The sequence below is a fragment of the Conger conger genome, chromosome 13 (genome assembly GCF_963514075.1).
Source record: "Conger conger chromosome 13, fConCon1.1, whole genome shotgun sequence".
Lineage (NCBI taxonomy): Eukaryota > Metazoa > Chordata > Actinopteri > Anguilliformes > Congridae > Conger > Conger conger.
In genome coordinates this window covers 29953224-29972050 of record NC_083772.1, presented here as the reverse complement: position 1 = coordinate 29972050, position 18827 = coordinate 29953224, and the positions used below count along the sequence as shown (strand labels likewise).

Here is an 18827-nt window from a genome sequence, read left to right as displayed (position 1 = left end):
CAGGGCATGAATAACATAAGTTGCTTTTACAAACACCTTCTAGCAGCTCTTCAAAGTACACTGGAGCCCAGGCCATGGACCACACCAATCTGGAACCCTTCAAAGGAGGGAGAATGGAAGTCTGCTCACACAGCTGGCGGTTTATGGGGGCCTGTTTGTGGGGGTTCTTGTGATGGCAGCAAGCCTTTTGGACATGTTTGGCTGCTAAATGGGTACAGATCATAACATTTACATAGAGCTTTTCTTGACTTGCAGTGCTGAGGGTGCTCGCCTCAACCACTACCAATGCGTAGCACCCACCTGGGTGATGCACGGCGGCCATTTTGCTCCAGATCGCTCACCACACACCAGCTGAGGTGGAGAGAGAAAGCACAATGTTTTTTTTTCCAACTGAATCAGGCTGCTGCATTAAAAGGTATAAAATCAGCCGTACATATCCGAAATATAACACCGCCAGCAAAAGGCGCAGACAAATTTCCAACAAGGGCAATGCATTGAAAATGGGGCCTATATGCTAGTGTCAGCCAACACTCCCTTATTCAGCCTCAATGCAACATTTCTGGTCATCTATACTGCCATGGGAAAGGAATACAACAAGCGGAAAAAAAGGCCCCGCAATGAGTTGATCTACTCTGGGAGTTGGAGGCTGAGTCATTAACACTGAAATTAGAGGACAAATGCAAGGTTAGCCTGAAAGGGTCGCCTGCAGAGTGGAAACCAGGCAGGCAGTGTTACGGGAGCGGGGGGGATATGAAAACAAAACCTAAGGTCCCCCAAAAAGCACACAAACTTCAAGCCCAAATGCAGTCCTTAAACAAGAACACAAGCCATGTACTGAGAGATGTGCAGATGGGGATTTTATGTAGGCAGTAATCCATAATTTGTTCAGATGGCACCGTTAACATGGGTAGAAAGTGACATTTCTCCTTCAAACCCATGAATAAGAACTTCAGAGAATCAAGAACAAATATGCCACTGCAAGTAACGACACTCAGTTACAGAAGCCTTCAATTGCAGTTTTATTTCTGTTAATGAAACTTCATGTTCCAGGCAATCTTTCCACAAAGACTCTGGCTAGACAGACTGTCAGTGTTTCATTTTCAAAATGCAACCTGGGCTTAGGGAGCACAGGTAGTTGATAAACAGTTCCATTTATAGTTCACATGTATTAGGATGCATAAGGGTGAGAACAGTTTTGCTGTAAATGCTGTTGAAAATGTTTATATTTATTCATTTGTACTTGTTTTATGGTCACCTAGAATAAGATCAAAGGCAAACAAGTAAACAGCAGCGCACGTCATCTGCTTAGAAATGGAAAGGAAAACAATTGCTTCGGTATCGTAAATATTCACGTATGCGTGCAGTGAAAGGCAGTGAAAACAGATGACCACAGACTCTTCTGAAGGGACAGACACTCCCAAATTCATGCGACGGTCACATCGTGCCTTGGTATTTGCCCCAGGTTGGATGACGTGAATATGGCATCCATTTTGAGAGGCTTTAAGCGAATATCCCGTTTATTTAAGTATCCCAATTATATACACATCACTTCCTTCTACGAACGTCTGTATGAACGTCTTGATTCCAGAAACGGACTAAGTTTACGTGCACCCAATGCTTTACAATAGGCAGTAAAAATTAAGGAATCGTATATTCTACCGCACAACGCACCCTTAGTTTAGCCCAGTAGCCAAGTTAAAAATCACAGCTCGCACTAGAATCGGGAACGTCCAGAATGAGAACATTCACTAATTACGACCCTATAAAAAGCAACGGTGTACATCAGCACTGAGCAGAAACTGCCCATTCAAGCTCACAAGACTGAACTGCGTGACACAAGAAGGCGTGTTGGGCAACGCTGAGCGGCGCCATGCTGCTCACATCTTTCCCCTCGGGTCCTGAACGCACCACGTGGTTCCTGCTCTGAGCGCGCGCACCACACCGGCTTCTCTTCCCGGCAGGCTGAATCGTTCTCACGCTTTGTGTCATTCAAACTGCTGAGCCTTTATGGATATAAAAACTAATGTAACGATCTGAAAAGGACAAACTGAGTTCCACACTTATCGGAAAGTCATGGCATACAATTATCCCCGAGACGCAACTTCGCTCAAATTAACGGGCATTAACTGAGCCAAGTAGTTGTACAGCTAACCAAGCATCGACTTTCCTCCAAATTCACCCAGAACGGGGTTCAGCTTCTATGAAACTCTTTACGTTAGTACGCGTTCGTAAGGCAGTATTAATGCATAATCCATGCCACTGTATGTATTGGCTCAGTATAGATACACAGGTATGTACATCAATTGAGTAACACTGCGGACAACACTTTCATTATTAACGTTCGAGTACCTAACATACGTAAAGTATTTGTATTCCGATACGTTATTTCCATGGACAATGCATCTCAAATGGAACTAGAAAACGTTAACTGTAACAAATTCCCGATCCGAAAGAAATTTAAATTCGCACTGGGCCTCTCACAGCGACTCGTATTCTCGACGTGTCATTCAGAGAACACGCCAGCCATGATGGAAAGTCGACTTCAGAAGGGTTGGATTAGGAGTGTCATTCGAAAAATAACCAACAGTTAGCTATTCTGCTTAATTTCAATACGTTTAATCACTATAACTTCACACTATCAATAAAAGCTAGAATTGTTGCGTTAGCCAGCGCCAGTAATTAAATGATGAAGTAGGCAAAATAATATCTTGGTGTAACTTACATTAATTAAATTAACGTTACAGCATATTGTATACTTACCTAGCTAGTCAGCAAACACTTCTTGTCTAAACCAACCGTTTTTGGAGGTCTGATTATGTAGCAAACCTACGTTAACGTTAGCTAACATAGCCAACAGTGCCAATATGTAGTACAGCGTTAAGGCAGACTAGCTAGTTTGCTAGCTAGCTAACAGATTGACTAGCCCGTCAAACAAACTAAGCAAATCAAACAACTGTATTAATTTAGTCCGGTAATATGCCTTTTCGATTGACTGATGTGTATTGTCTCAATAATACAGGTTATAATGCACTGACAGGCATACTCGGCATGGACACGTGTCAGTTGTCTAAGCTAACATTAGCTAACAAATAAAGCCATAGTTAGCGGACTAGCCTCGGAACGTTCTCTTGTGCAATAAGCAATGGGTGGCGAGTGCCAACTTCTACATTTATTTCAGGATTAAATGTCAACATATCATGACAAAGCAATCTTTCCACTGAAATATTTCATTGTGTCAAAGCAATTGCAAGGTGGAGGGCGCCGCCGGCTACTTGAGCCATGCTGCATTAAGCATATGGTCGCAAACGGACGAAACCAACTCTTAGCTAGCTGGCTAGCTAATGTTTTTCAACATTAGATGGTAAGCTACACAACAAACGCGATATCAAAATAACATTCAGGCATCCCCGCTCGTAAAATATTCTTACCTGCCAATACACACGTGCAGATTTTCTAATAAAAATGTGAAAAAATAACCGGATAGGTAGAGTGGGCCTGTAACATTCGACGTGGGCCCCAAAACCGCTCCTATGACCGTTTCTTTTAAATTAAAGAAACTCGCGCTGGCTTGACAAATGTAGTTCGACAAGATCAGATTGTTAACTTCATACATTTAACTCTGCCGATGACAAAGTCTGAAGTTTCTTTTAGTCCACTCGTTTATAAATCCTGGCTTATTCGCCGGGATGCCGTTTCATGCAACGCACGGGCCTAGCCAGCCAAATGATACTAGCAAGTTACGTACAGCTAGCACTAGCTTTATGCTTTCCTTTGCCCACTACCAAGCCAGCGAAATCAGACCTGCCGGTTAACTAGCTAACGTTAGCTCTACCGGCATGTTACTTGTACTAAGCAGCCAAGTAGCTGAGTAAGTAACAATCACTCTAGCTTCGTGAAATGATGCCGTTTTGAGACGACTTTGTCAGTCCCCACATTAAATACTTCGCCATGCGTCAAGTAAAATGTTTAACTGGCTGTGTCAAGTTAGGCAGCTAGCTACTTCGCTAGCAAGAGTACACAGCTATAACGTCAGCGATCTGGTTACACTGCAATTTATACAAGAATCAGATAGGAAGGACAGGGCAAAACAGGTTGCTCCCAGTCGCAATCTAACAAACGCACCAGATGAGTGGTTTCAACCTCGGACAACAAATAATCAACAGTCACGTCATAAAATATAACGTTACAACAAGGGTTACAACCATAATCTCAACCCCCAGCTAGCCGGAATAGCAGGCAAACATTAACTAGCTAGCTAGCCTAACTGGCGAAGTTACCACACAGGTTATTGCCATGTCAAAATAAGATCAGTTTCAAGTATTTCCCAGAACCAGCAAGGTTACATTAGTAGGCTTGGTACAGAATAGTACTTTAAATTACCAAATGAGCTGCCTAGATATTGTAGCAACTAATACCGAGAACGTAAACGTCAGCTAGACTACATGTAACCCGAAGACTGCTTACCAGAAATGAAGTTCTGACGAAAATGGGTAAGAGAAGGGGTTAGAACAAAATGTACGTTTCTTTAAGTGTTAGCTCCCTTTTTCGTCCGTTTCTTTAATTCACTTCTTTTGAAAGCTACTATGTCCTCAAGTTCCAAGGAGAGAGGGGTTTCCTATCCCTTTTGATTGAGCTGACCAGGACGAGAAGTGTTTTAAATCCCTATAAACATACAAAAACAAAAAAAAGAGAAAGTCACAAAGAGCAATACAGCGCCGGGAAAGGATTATTGACATAACATGTGCTCCAAGATCGAAGCACAGGGTTGGAGGTCCATGTTTGAGTTGCGGATGGAGGCGGATTGTCAGAGATATCTTCTCACAGTTCTGATTTAGCAAACAGTACAGACGGGAGCCATGGCGTTACCTTTCTCTCCTTGAGTCCGCAGAGCCGGACGGAGTCCTCACGGAAGCCGCTCGGTACTTCCGGCTTAATCACAATGGGAATTCCGCACACCCTTATCATGTGACGAGGGAAATCGTGATTTATAGTTTTTTTTTTTTTTTTTTTTTAAACCCTTGCTACCCCGACGGAAATTCATACACAACCGTAACCCCCCCCACCCCCCCAAAAAAACACGTTTACTAAGAGAACATCATGGAAAGGTAAGCGTGGAATAAAGAAAAGTTATATACTTGCTAAAGGGTGACTTGCTATACTCGGGCCTTTTGTTGAGGTGACAACTAGAGGACAAGCATGGCATAGTCATTTCTTAAAATGGGAATATCACGAATTTCCTCCAGATGTTGGCTTTTCAGAACAGCATTTAAATTACCTTAGAATCCACACACATTAGGCCTATACCACGAATTTCCTCCAGATGTTGGCTTTACATAACAGCATTTAAATTACCTTAGAATCCCTGGCATATTTTCTACGGCCATATGCATGTCGCGCCATATATCAATGATTAATTAATTACATTTTGGTCACAGAGAAGAATCAGATTCACTTTTCAAATCAAATTCAAAATCAAATTTCTTGAAGATGAACATATCCATTCAGCATGCAGTCACTGGTTTCAGGCCATTCTGTGCCCCAAATGCCACAAATGTATATTCCAATCTTTAGAATTAAAGTGATATGTCCTTTTTACCGTCAAGAGACTTACCATTGAACTAAAATTCAATATACAAGAATAAATTAGGACACAAGCCATGAGACCCCAGGCCTAACAATTCTATTACTGCCATTAAAACAATGTAGATACGCATGAACAGTAAAACCCACAGGTAGACGCATTGAGAAGCATTTCCACTGTGTAGATCAGAAATGATTTTATTTCAACATATTACAGTGCTGTAACAAAACCAATGACAACAAAAAATAACAAACTGGATATAGCAGACATTTTACATGCTCTTATTACAAAAGGAGGAAGGTTCAGAACTAAAAAGAATGTGGGGGAAAAAAACCAGCTGAAAGTATTTGGCGACTGATGTTCTTACATCTGTCTACCTCTAGGCATTTATATGGATGTTACAGAACTGAACCTTGTCTTAACTTGGGAGAAAGACTGAGAATAGAAAAGAGGTTGAAGATCGTGTCCCCAAAGCACTTACCCTGGATCAGTTTTAGATTTTTTTTTAGAACCAAAAATGTATAGGTTAATCATAGGGCTGGTTCAGGGGTACCATGTACCTAGAGCAATAGTGGCTCCCATTTCCCCCTGAGGCTTAAACCACAGCCCACACACAAAGTAAAGCTGAGGAGCTATGTTTATCCACAGAAGAAACTGAGGTCCACAGAGCAAAGGTGGGCCACCCTGGCACTCATTCCTCCAAATAATGTAAAGTTTTGAGGACCATAGATCGCTTATGCACACAGCACTTGTTGGGCTTGGGTTTGAGTTAGAGTTAGAATATCCTGGGCCAATATTTGGTTGGGGATACTCTGTCCCCCACCTAAAACCCACTAAACTGCCTGATGACCAGCTAATATTTTTAGCAGTGGCTGCAATCACACGGAACCAGGGTACGAGGAGGAAGGTCAGCCAGGCTTGCACACCCAGCTGCCAGCTCAGTCTTGGAAACGGAGGCTGAGGGGCGGGAGCTGGGTTACAGTGGGCTTAAGCGTCATAGTTGGGGTTTTTGCGCAGTATGACAAAGCCTTCCAGGATAGGGGTGACAGGGATATACTCCTCTGTGGCAAGCTCAGCCCTCTCGCCATGGGCCAGCAGTACAGGTGTAGTGTGCGTCTGGAATCCCGTGATGGCTTTGGGCTTCCCGGCCTGGCCCACCACATCTACCGCCTGCAGACGACAAACACGCACAAATACAAGAGCGGTTATATTCAGGCCTGTCCATCTGAAGCTGCACAGTAAATAAAATAAGTGTGTGTTTTTACCCACAAATCTGTGGGGGCCTTACCTGTCCAACTCTGACAGACACGGGCAGCGGCCGCAGCTCCTCGTCGAAGGTGACGAGCATTCGGGGCTGCATTGCAGCCACTAGGCCATACAGGACATAGTGGGACTTCCCCAAGATGACTGCAACACACAGACACACCACACGGGGAACCGTAAGGCTTGGCCCAGCACTAAAGTCAAGCAGTGAATCTTTCAACAATACCACAGAGGGCAAGGATAAAAGAAGAATAAGAACACAGAAATGAAGCGAAATGGAGGATGTTGCATCAGAAAAGGGAATGAAAAGAAGAGGAAGACAATTTATGCAGAAGATGCATTATGGGGTAGACGGGGAAGGATCGTAAACTCCAAACTGAGGGGATACTCACTGTTCTTGACGTCAAGGAAGGAAACGAGGACAGTGAGCAATCCGGCCACTGCCACCTGGCTCATCAGCTGCCTGTCGCTGTGGTATGGGCACAAGGTGAGTGTGCCTTTACCCAGATGAGTCAGACCCTGTAGATGCAGCACACAGCACAGATGAGCACAGGAAATAGAGGTATCCCATCTACCATCCCAGCTTTTAAGGGGTCCACACGTCATGAAAACACAGCCTAAAATCAAGTCTTACCTGTGCCAGCCTGACCATGAAGAGGTTGTTTGGGTCCTTGGCATGATACTGTGCCAGTTGCCTCAACATGGCAGCCAAACGGGCATTATTTGTTCCTACGAGAACACAAAGCAACAAATCAGAATCTACACAGCAGGGGGTGGGCAGAGAGCACTTAACTGGTGACAGGTGTGAATGAAGTCCCAGCAGGATCAAGATTATAACACTACTATTGCCAAATAAAAAGAACATAGACACACGTTTCAAGAAGGATTGACCCAAATCTTCAGACAATCTTTGGTTTCCCTGGTTATGGGTATGCACTTTGTTGTACGTCGCTCTGGATAAGAGCGTCTGCCAAATGCCAATAATGTAATGTAATGTAATGTTTGAGCTAGACCACCGTCTCACAGATGAACATAACCCATGCCAGTGGGAACTCACCACTGCCCACCATGCCCATGGCAAAGATGGAGTTGTACGAGACCTCTGGGTCAGCATCATGGGAGAACTTGCTCAGCGTGTCCAGGATGTTGAGGCGGGGGTTGGAGACGGAGATGAGGGCAAGGGCCAGGGGCACCGCCCGCCTAAGTGTGGGCTCCCCATACCGCAGCTGCAGCATGAGAGGAACAAGAGCGGGGAGAAGAATGGGTCAGGAGAGGGAGGCAAAAAGGGAGAACTAATATACATTACAAAATCAGATGCATCCGAAACAAAAGGACAAATGTGCAATTAACCACTAAATCCAAATGCCAACATCATAGTCACAGATGATCAGTTAAGCATGTCAATGGTCTGACTAGGTTGGTAGTGGTTTTAATAAGCTGAAGGTGTCACAGGTAAGAAAACTGACCAGATGTCCAAATGTCCGCAGAGCCATCTCCGACCCAATTTCTTCACCCATTGCAATGAGGGCAATGCCCAAAACAGCCACACCCTGTAGAGGGCAGCAAAAAGCACAAAGTATTCTGTAAAAAACATTTTAAAATAGGCAGCTGGCAGTGCAAAATGTCCTAAAACAAAACACGAAGAGAAAACTCACTGTATGAGAAAGTATTTCAGACCCACCTACAAAGGTCCAAAAATGAACATATAAAACGACAGATCAGTTTATCCAGCGGTTAGGGTCCTCTGGGGATATTCCCTTACCTGGTGGGAGCCCATGTCAGCAGAGCTCTCCTTCTTTTCTTTCTCCTTCTTGTCTTTCTTATCCTTCTCCTCTTCTTTGTCCTTGGTGTCATAGTGCTCACTGCAGATGTGTAGCAGCTGTTGAACTTTCAGTACATTCCCTGAGCCTGAGAGAGAGAGACAGAGGGTCAGGGACAGGGATAAAAGTGCAAGAGACAAAAAAGGAGAAGGGGGATAGAGGACACTGAGTAAGTGTGGGAGCGAAAAAGAGAACAGGAGGTAAGGATATTGTCTTGCTCTGTGGACAACTAACCTGCGTAAGCGCACACGTCCACCAGCGTGTTGGCAAAGCTGCGGAAGGGCTCAGGAACCACCTGCAGAGCAGCTAGTGTGGTCTCGATGGCCTCGCCTTTCCCTGCATCAGGGCGGGAACAGATGAGAGGTCAAAGGTCATGTTTCCATCAGCAGTCGAGTCAAAACTGAGTGGAGGCCTGTCCATGAACACACTATCAACTAACCTTCAAAATAAGGATTTATATCTGCAAAGGCTCAGCCCTTGAACGTACATTAAATATTTAATTTTGCAGTCAAGTCAATTGTTCCTAATGTATGCATTCTTAAGTCCAGTGACAGATCACTCTGCATCTTTTTTGTAATACATTATGAAGACCATTCTAGAATTCTTGTAGAAAGGCTATTATAGACCCCTTGGTTGAATCTCACCACTCTCTCGACTTACCAAGGTGGTTCAGTCCCAAGCCCAAAGGCAGCCAGCGGGCATAGGTGTCCTTCAGATCCTGCTCAGACTTCTCCATGATGGTCTGCACGATGGTGGAGGTGACATCCCCATTGCAGGAGCCCACAGCAATCATACCACACGCCAGTGCAGTCACACCTGCCACCTAGGTTTCCACGACACCACAAAGAAAACAATGAGCTAGCCTATATGTGTATAAGTGACCTAATGCAGCTCTTCAAGGCATGCAAATAGTCAGGACAGAATGTCAACTAGAGCTGATCTGCCAAATCGTATTGTGCTTGATCAGGGCTCCTGCCATTCTCACTGCTTTGTGGGCGGGTTGACAGCAATAATGAGTGGGGGTAGACAGCATTGCAAATCGGAGCACCTGTGGTTTTGGCCTATATTGTTAAACTAAAATATTTTTTCCAGGACTTTTTTTCCAGGATATTTAGGCAATTTTCTCATTTTCCATTAAAGGAAAACCGCATCAAAAATATTCCAGGAAATATTCTAACAGCCCTGTTGATGTCTGCTAAACCAAGAAGAAATAACTTGTCTGAATCCATCCTCACAGCTACACTCCCCTGTCCCCTGTCAAGTCCAGCAGGCCGACTTACCTCCATGCTCGATTTAGAGTCCCCCATGACAGGCAGTAGCAGTGAAAGCACATCTTCTCTGTTGGATCCAGCATACGCCAGGCCGAGTCTGTGAGAAGGTGTACAGACTTAGCACAAAACCACAGCCTGAACTCGAGTTGGTCGTTGGCCATTTCTGTGACTCATGACCAGTTTCCCAGTTTCCCATCTTTCCGCCCCCACCATTAGCCAGGACATTCTGCTCAGACTGATCAGTGCTCACCGCCCTGACTGTTCGCCAGGCTCACAGTTATGACCGTCACATGCTCTCTTGACCCAACTGGACTCAGTCACGTTTGTTAGCCACAAACACAGCACTGACCACCACAGCTTCTCCCACTCACCCAAAAATGGCCCCTATCCTCATGATGTTACTGTTGTGCAGAACATAATCTGACAGCAGGGCGAGGGCAGGGTCACACTCGTTCCTCACACCAGAGTTCACGATGCCACAAGCCAGCAAGGCACCCGACTGTGCAGAGAGAAAGCCGAAGACAGCACAGAAATACAACCAGAATATGTTACTTTCACAGTTCCTGGCAGCTGAAAGTAGGCTTATATAAATCTGTCAGGGGAGTCCGTTTCTTCTGTAGGCCTACCTTGATGTAGTCTTCAGAAGAGTACAGGTATTTATCAATCTGAGTCAGACCTCCATCCACATCCCACAGCAGAATCACGCCCAGGGAGGCAGCAGCACTCAGCATTCCTGAACACAGAGCCACACAGTCACACGTGTGGACACGTGGGGTCATGAGCAGATAAAACACAGAGCTCAGGCCTTCTCACTCACCATGATCCTTGTTCTTGTACAGCCACTTGTTGCCGTCGTCGGTCAGCAGCTTGTCCTGCCCAAAGGCTGCATTGACGAACCCGTTCACAAAGGAGGAGGCCAGGTTCATTCTAGCAGAGTCCACCTGAGAACCACTGCCCCCAAACCCTGAGGAAGGAGAGGGGAGAATGATGCGGTTTGGCAGGAGAGTTTGGAGGAGGTACGGAAGTCAGGAGGGGTGAAGATTAACAGAAGAATGTGAAACGGGGGAAGGAAGGAGGAAGAGGAAAGGAAATATGTTGCAGGATAAGAAGGGAGGGAGAAAGAGTGGAGAGGTGACCATCAACACAAGACAAAAAAAATGATAGAGGGAAAGAGGAGAGTGTGTCAATGTCCTTCATAAAAAACACCATTTCAAAATAAAGGAATGAAACCGTTGTGGAAACAACTTACTGTTGTTTTCTAAATGAGTTTTGTAGATGTCATCTGGGACTTTGGGTTCCATAATATCCAGCTTTAAAAGTATCGAAAATGAAAGACATTAAACATCTGACATTAACAGTGCAAGAGAGACAAATCCATTGTGAAGTTTGTTCAATTCAAATCTCATTTTAAACGGTCCAGCAGGTCAAAATAAAACACCCAATTTAATGCCCACCTGACAAACAGCTTTTCTTCCCTCCACTTAACTCAAACCCTTTTCTTTCCTTAGTTACTCTCTCTCCCATACACTGCTGCTTCTATCCTCAACTTGCCAATACCCTAAACCTCCACCCTCCCTGCGCCCTCGCACAGACCTCTCTAGCCAGCGCCAGGAAGTTGCTGTTGAGCTGCACGTTGGACATGATCTCAGTCAGGTCCTCATAGTCCTCCACGTCCTCATTGAGCTCCAGAAACATGCCGTGTCTCCCCAGCATAAAGGCCATCTCCTTCTGGATGACACTGCCAAAGATAGGAAAAACATGTTTTATTTTTATCCTAAATGCCTCTCATTCACTCACGCACGCACGCACATTTCCGACTGCCAGAGGACCGCTCTTACCTCCTGAGCTAATGTCGCCCCATGTAGTGTGCATAGACTAAAAACACACCTCAAAGCTTTGCCAAGCTTCTCAATGTGCAGTTCTGCCAAAAATAAACTTTTATGAACTTATGTATTTCAAATGTACAGTACAGGCAGAAATAATGGAAACGCTGCTTAAATAAGTAGTGCTCTTAAAACTTTTCTGTGCCCTTTTCTTCTGCAGTTCTTTCTCAGAGCCAAAATGTATTCTAAATGGTTGTTTCTTAACCACGAGTGGTAATGACATTACATGACCAACAGCAATATGAAAACGTATAAGCCAAGAATGAGCACTTCACCCTGCATGAATATTATCATTTTATATAGACAAATACTGGACAAAAAAAAATGTTCAAGCTGATTATGACATTTCCTAAAATATGAACTAACACAAAGGAAGGTGTAAGGACTGTTAATTGTTTAACACAAATTATAATTATTTCATTACATTTATTATACCAGAGATATATATAATGCATTACTGCATTAAATACTGCATAAATACTGCATTAACCCCAGGCCAGGCTTTTTTTATTTTATTTTGTATTCATTAATTCCTTTTTTCACAGTGCAATTTTCCATCACTATGGTAGCAGGATATACCTCTTGAAAGCGTTAAAACCCACGGTTCCATCTGTATAATCAATTTTAAGATGCCATTGCTTTAGTGACAACAGTTCTTTATTTAGTAAGATGTGGGTAGTAAAACAATCGTGGGGAGACCTCACTTCTGCATTTTGGAAATCCACATACAAGAAATAAGGTAAGGGCAGCGAATCAAAGGCATAATAGTTTATAATTCTAAAGACGTGCTAACTCGGAGAAACGTTGTACACAAACGTTGTGAATGTTATTATCTACGTTTTGTATAGGCTCTCCAGGACACGATGAGCCCATGTACAAGCGTCTCTGACCAGTATTGGTAATGTAGAGAAAATGCGTTACCCCCATCCGTGTGTAAGAAAATTCAGTGTAATCTCAGCTACAACTATGGGCATCTTATTGGATTGACGACTAAAAACCATTTTAGTTAATTACATTATGCTTCCAACAGAGTAGTTTGTTAGGTTTTCATAAAACATAGCATTTTTTGGCTGTGTTATGAAACCGTAGCATTTTCAGTACGCACGTTCACTGTTGGGCTTCGGCAAAAACAATTGAGATTTTGCCAAAAAAGGTTGACGTTTTACAACAAAAAAAATTTTTGCGTCGCCAACATCTAAATAACTTCCTTTGGAGGACTTCCAAGGAAGCTCTAGTCTGTGAATATTTCTGAGGAAGACAGTGAAAACACAGCTGACTCCACAATAGAGGGTATTGTCAAAGACGTGACCCCATTTTATATCGGTGAGCATGTAAATACATTCTCAAAATATTTTATTATTCAGTGTGCTTATGAATAAGGAGCATAATAAATAGCACATGAAATTGTGGAATGTGTTTGATGTGCTGAAGGGGTTAATCAACAAACGCTGTTTAAATGCAGTGTTTCTATAATTTGTACCAGTACTGTATAGTGAATATGAGAGCTTCCAGGTGGTTTGTCACTGAATGTATAAAACAAGCTTGTGGGGCAGAAATAATATATGGTGATGATAAAAGCGCTCACATGTCCTTGCAGGAGGTGAAGATGTTCTCCACCAGCTCCATGTCATTAAGCATCAGGGCCAGGCGCAGCGCCTCTGGGTAACGGTTGAATTTGCGGAAGATTTTGAGGGCGCACTTGAGCAGAGCAGAGTTCTCCGGCTCTGGCACGTAGCTCACGCAGCTGGGGAGAGGAAGGTAGACATTTACACAGAGGAATGGCCAGCCATCACTCGTTCACCCACTCACTCCTATTATCGTTGTTTATGTCTGTCCATCAACAAGGCAGTCTGCGGCGTGGTTGTGCTCACCTGGTCAGGTAGAGGCAGACCTTGGCGTAGGCGTTCTCGTCGATGTAGTCCTCCAGCATTTCGAGCCGCTCGATCTCCATGAGCAGGTCGCAGGCCTCGTGCTCGGCGTTGTGGGCCATGTTGTAAGGGACGATCTCCTTCACCAGCTTCAGCAGGGTCTCTTGCTGGCCCCGGTCGCTCTCATCCACCTCCTGCCATTCCTTGGCCACCTCTCCTGCCAGGTGCCTGGGATACAGGGCCATGCAAGTGAGACCGCAGGGACTCAACCAAAGCTCCGCCAAATGGAAGCAATTGCGACAGCCTTGTTGCCTTCCAGTCATTACGGCTCAAACTCTGCAAGCAATTAAATGGCGTCCTGATACTATCATTATCGTTTAATCACTGTAACTCGCACTATTGCACTTAAAGCTATAAAGTTTTTTTAAGTCAGTCTATTTTAGCTTTGAATGAAGATTCTTAACTTCAAACTTATGCACTGAATTAATATCAAGAAGAAAATTTTTAATTGACCCCAACACTGTTTTGAATCGGATCCACTAAACATTTTACCAAGGTAGTATTGCCAATTTACTGTAAGTGAGCTGCACTATTAGAACTTAGGCCCACACACATATTTTTCATGTTTTTGAGCTTTGCATATGGTCCTGGAGCTTTCGATGCGTGTTCCATACTCATTCAAGTAAAGCAATTGTAATTTTGGTAGAAGTATGCATATTTTAGGCCCAAACTGCTATTTTTATTTATATTGACGTATGCTTTGGCATATATATGTATTATTTTTATTTTATTTTTTTTACTCTCTGCTCTTTGCAAACATTTTACATACTAAAACCAGGAAGAGAACGCTGTTGCGAAGAGTTAAGCTGAAAAGTATTAAACATGCCTTCCCAACTGCGTAATACATGTTCTTAAGCCAACTGTACATATTTAGCTGGTTGAATACATTTTATACTAGAGTAAATTATATTAACAACAAAATTACTTCATTTTTGTTTGTGGAAAAAGTCACAAGAGGCAGCTAAATTTCAGGTCCAGCAATTAATAAGACAAAGCAAACAGAATATATGTAGAGAAGCTCCAGGTGGTGAGGCAGGTATACCTAACGTATTCGTGGCCCCAGGATGCCAGCTCCTCCTGTGAGCCCAGCAGACGGTACTTCAGACACTCCCGTTCACCGCTCATCGTCATGGCGAGGACCGACACCACGTCTGCGCAGAAGCGCTGCAAAGTGAGCAAGAGAGACATCCATCAGACCAACAAACGGATGAAAGAGGAGATCGTACAGTCGCCACATTTGAAATGTCCACATATTTTGTGTCCGCATATCACGTAAAAATGTAAAAAATGTTTAAAAAAAGAGAGAGCGAGAGAAACATGGATTCCAGTAAATAAAACACAAAATAATGCCAGTTAAACATGGATGAATCAGAATGAATTTTCACCTGTGTCAGTAGCCCTACTGCTAAGGTGACTTCCAACTTTCTTTGATCTGCAAGCTACCCGGGATAAGTGTCGTGCCAACTAATAAAGGGAGGGAAAGTGGTTTGGACTTATTAACTAAAATTTCCCTCGGGATGAATAAAGTATCTATCTATCTATCTATCTATCTATCTAACTTCATGATAAATAGAATATAATCGTGTAAACAGTGGCCTATCGCTGGCAACCTGCAACCCATGTCAAGCGCAATTGGGGGGGGAAAAACCCCATGGGCCTAAACGTGTTGGTATGTCCCGTGAGCCTGGCCATCCCAGGATAGATAAGGTCATCTTTGTTGCTGCATTTGGTACACAAATCTGACCATACGCTGGTAACTACGAAAATTTAAAAAGTAGAAACAACAAAAAGCTGCATAGCGATAATTTGAGGATGATCTGACACCTTGGAATTTTGTGCTTGTAGAATGATTTAATGCTTCAGTTGCTTATATGAAGTTGTTGTTGCCGTCTATGATGAATCCGCTAGCATAGCACTTGACAGTACACTGGAAATGCCATTCAGCGGGACTTTCGCTTTACCTCCCGATACGCAGCGCTTTCAATGTAAAATTCTGACATCTTGTACCCTTCCCTGCCCCATTAATGTTCGCAGGGTGACGCGTGCAGTGGCCGGACCTTGTTGTCCCCAGCAGCCATGCCCTCGTAGATTTCCTTCAGCTTGGCATAGTGCGAGCGCAGGAACTTCAGGGGCTTGGGCACAGAGGTCATGGAGGTGGTGGAGGAGCGGATCTGCCTGCGGAGCTCCTCCAGGGCTGGCCGGTAAAGGGAGGTGTCCTTCTCCTAGGAGACAGACAGGACCGGGCAGGACAGGAGAAAGCAGGGGAGGGAGGTCAATCAGAAAAAGGAGAGAAAACAATAATGACGGCACAAATTCTCTAATTTCTACGCAGGATTATAATCTTATGCTATATAATTTATATATATATATTATTTTTCAGCCTAACATTAACACTTGTTGAATAATTGTTAAACAACACCAGAGCAGTCATTTAAAAAAATGAAACTAGTATTCTCCTTTAGAGCTTCACAGAACTTAACACAGTAGTTCACAGCAAGGTTCTGCAGCGGTACTTACACCAAGTCTCTCCACCATCATCTCCAACTCTTCTTGAAGCTGCTTGTCTTCTTCAGACTAAGACAGTAGATGAAATGCATGCAATTAGAAGACAAGCCCAAATTAGACAATTATTAGTTAATTCAACATCATAATGCCAAGTATACATTACTTTGCCTATTTTCCCTGTGGAAATTGAGATTAGGGAGGGCCCCATTTTCTTTTACCAATGCAATCCATTTTGTAAGCATTGCATTTCCATGACAACACTCAAATGGATGCATCCAGCAGAGAATACTTAGTTCCAGGAAAACTGGACACTAGACTCAATAACGAGGAGGCAGAGGATGGAAATCCGAAGAGATTGTAAAAGAGCCATGACTAAAATGATACAACGTCGGTGTTTTGACTTGAATGTTAAAAACAAAAGTAACGTTAAACGGGATGACAAACTGGGATGGAGAATACCAAATTTTCTTTAACTGCCAATTTATTGTATCAATCTCAGTACTTTTCTTATATGACTGGTTTGTTTACCGAAGACATTGGAGCTTCTTGATGTACATTGATATTCACACAGCCCGGGGGAACAGAAAAGCCAATTTACGGGCAACAAGCTATCAACTACACAGTGACGTGTATAACCGTAAATCGCCTAATTAAAAAAAAGAAAGAAAGAAGGTATTTAATACCGGGTTTAAACTTGCTCAAATTTATATTTAAAAAATCCAATGACCTTATTTAAAAAGGACATCAGTTTCCTAGCTAGTCTATGGCTCTCCTTTCTGATCATTGCGGGAACGCTGTGCTTTCCACACGAAAAATAACAAGAATCTGTTCTTTGGTTCATTTCGTCTTATAATTATAGTATCGGTGCTTAGCTAGCTGTAGTTCTTGCTTTTGTTTGAAGAACAAGCATATCTAGCGGACTACAATGTGTAGCAGCTATTGGTAGCTAACGTTAGTTCGCTTCCCAGCTAACATTAGCCTAGCATGCGTTATTTATCAACACTTTGTACTCATTTTTATAAAGAAAACGACTAATTTATACACATCGTATTTACCATACTTGTCACGAGTGTGCAAAGATAATCGGAAGATTACTTGCGAATTTGGCCATTTTAAAGATAATTATTTTTTTGCACATTGAATGACAGTGCTCACGGCCTGTTCGACCATGTTGTCAGTCCGGCAGTGACTCAGGCAAATTCGCAGCTACCTTTTGATTATAATTTCTGAACCTCGAAATAATAAACTGCCGTCGCTTACCAGCTCTTGCTCCTCTTTCTTTTCTTTGTCCTTTCCCGGAGGCTGCTGCCCCTTCTCCTCCGTCTTTTCTGGTAGTTTTTTCTCCTTGTTTTTTGCTTCCTCCATGATTGTAATACAACTGCCTCTCTGCGAATCTGAAATTGAACAACCGGCTGCGACTCCCACAGTGCACGACAGTTCTACGGCAAGTAGGATAAGCCAAAAAAGGTGCTTTATAAAATTCGTCTTCCGTATTCTGTGACTCCAACCAATATGACTTGTAATTGGAATATTAAGTTCATATTCACTTAAAAAAAAAAATATATATATATATATATTTTTTTTTAGTGAATATGAACTTAATATTTATATATTATAATACTATATATTATTTACCTGTATGCATTTTTATTTATAACATATTGACTATGATAATGTTCAGTCATGTCTCCATATGCCCCCAACATGTTTATTACATTTTATAACACGCCACTACATTACATTACATTACATTAATGGCATTTGGCAGACGCTCTTATCCAGAGCGACGTACAACAAAGTGCATACCCATAACCAGGGATAAGTGCGCTGAAAGACCCTAGAGGGAAGTACAATTTCAACTGCTACCTGTACAACAAAGATAAGGACCAGGGCCTATTTGATATATATATTTTTTTTACAAACAAATAAATAAATAAACAAACAAACAACAAAGCAAAAGTGACCAAACTTAACTAGCCAAACACTGCTTACCTAAAAATACTGATACATACAAAAGTAAATCACAGAAAGACCACAATTAAGGTTCACAGGGAGGTAGGGAGGGACGGGGAGAGGTGCTGCTTGAAGAGGTGCATCTTCAGTTGGTGCTTGAAGGTGGGGAGAGATTCTACAGTTCTGACCTCAACGGGGAGTTCATTCCACCACCGTGGAGCCAGAACAGACAGTAGTCGTGAGCGTGAGGTGGAAGTTTGGAGAGGGGGAGGTGCCAAGCGGCCTGTGGAGACAGCATGCCACTAAATGGTGTAGATGTTTAGATTTAAACTCCACACACGCACATTTGCATGCTGTTGATCACTGATGGATTGTGTTATCAGTTACACTTAGACAGTCAAAGTAATAAATGATTGTCAATCTACTGCCTTGCCCTAGGTCATCTCATGCCGATATTGTCATTCCCACAAATCGGTGTCAAGAACTGAGGCTATGGGAGCTGGAAGAACATTTCAAAAAACGAGCAATTTAATTTAAATATCGCAGAGACATTAACAACAACTCTTAATCAATATATAATGAAAGATGATATCATCGGTCCGAGAGAACCAAGTATTTTGCCA

General features: G+C 43.0%; 2 protein-coding genes across 10 annotated transcripts in view; both read right to left on the bottom strand.

Annotated features, from left to right (window-relative positions):
- LOC133107868 (eukaryotic translation initiation factor 4 gamma 1-like) overlaps window positions 1-4940 on the bottom strand; it is a 47832-nt gene extending 42892 nt beyond the window's left edge. For 6 of the 9 annotated variants that reach the window (XM_061217126.1, XM_061217132.1, XM_061217131.1 and 3 more), the window contains exon 1: window positions 4465-4860. The gene's annotated coding sequence lies outside the window, so the exon portion shown is untranslated. The other 3 variants (XM_061217127.1, XM_061217128.1, XM_061217130.1) reach the window with 3 other exon arrangements.
- An 822-nt stretch (window positions 4941-5762) lies between these two features.
- On the bottom strand, window positions 5763-17688 carry psmd2 (proteasome 26S subunit ubiquitin receptor, non-ATPase 2). The gene is made up of 21 exons (XM_061218092.1): window positions 17512-17688; window positions 16264-16320; window positions 15804-15968; window positions 14789-14910; window positions 13690-13914; window positions 13404-13562; window positions 11529-11673; window positions 11185-11245; window positions 10753-10899; window positions 10562-10668; window positions 10307-10434; window positions 9945-10032; window positions 9325-9487; window positions 8899-9000; window positions 8607-8752; window positions 8311-8394; window positions 7902-8070; window positions 7479-7573; window positions 7237-7363; window positions 6870-6988; window positions 5763-6751 (listed from the first exon to the last, which is right to left on the bottom strand). Exons 1-21 carry the CDS (start codon window positions 17614-17616, stop codon window positions 6569-6571), a joined length of 2697 nt encoding a protein of 898 aa, XP_061074076.1. The 5' UTR covers window positions 17617-17688; the 3' UTR covers window positions 5763-6568.
- Between the last annotated feature and the right edge of the window lie 1139 nt (window positions 17689-18827).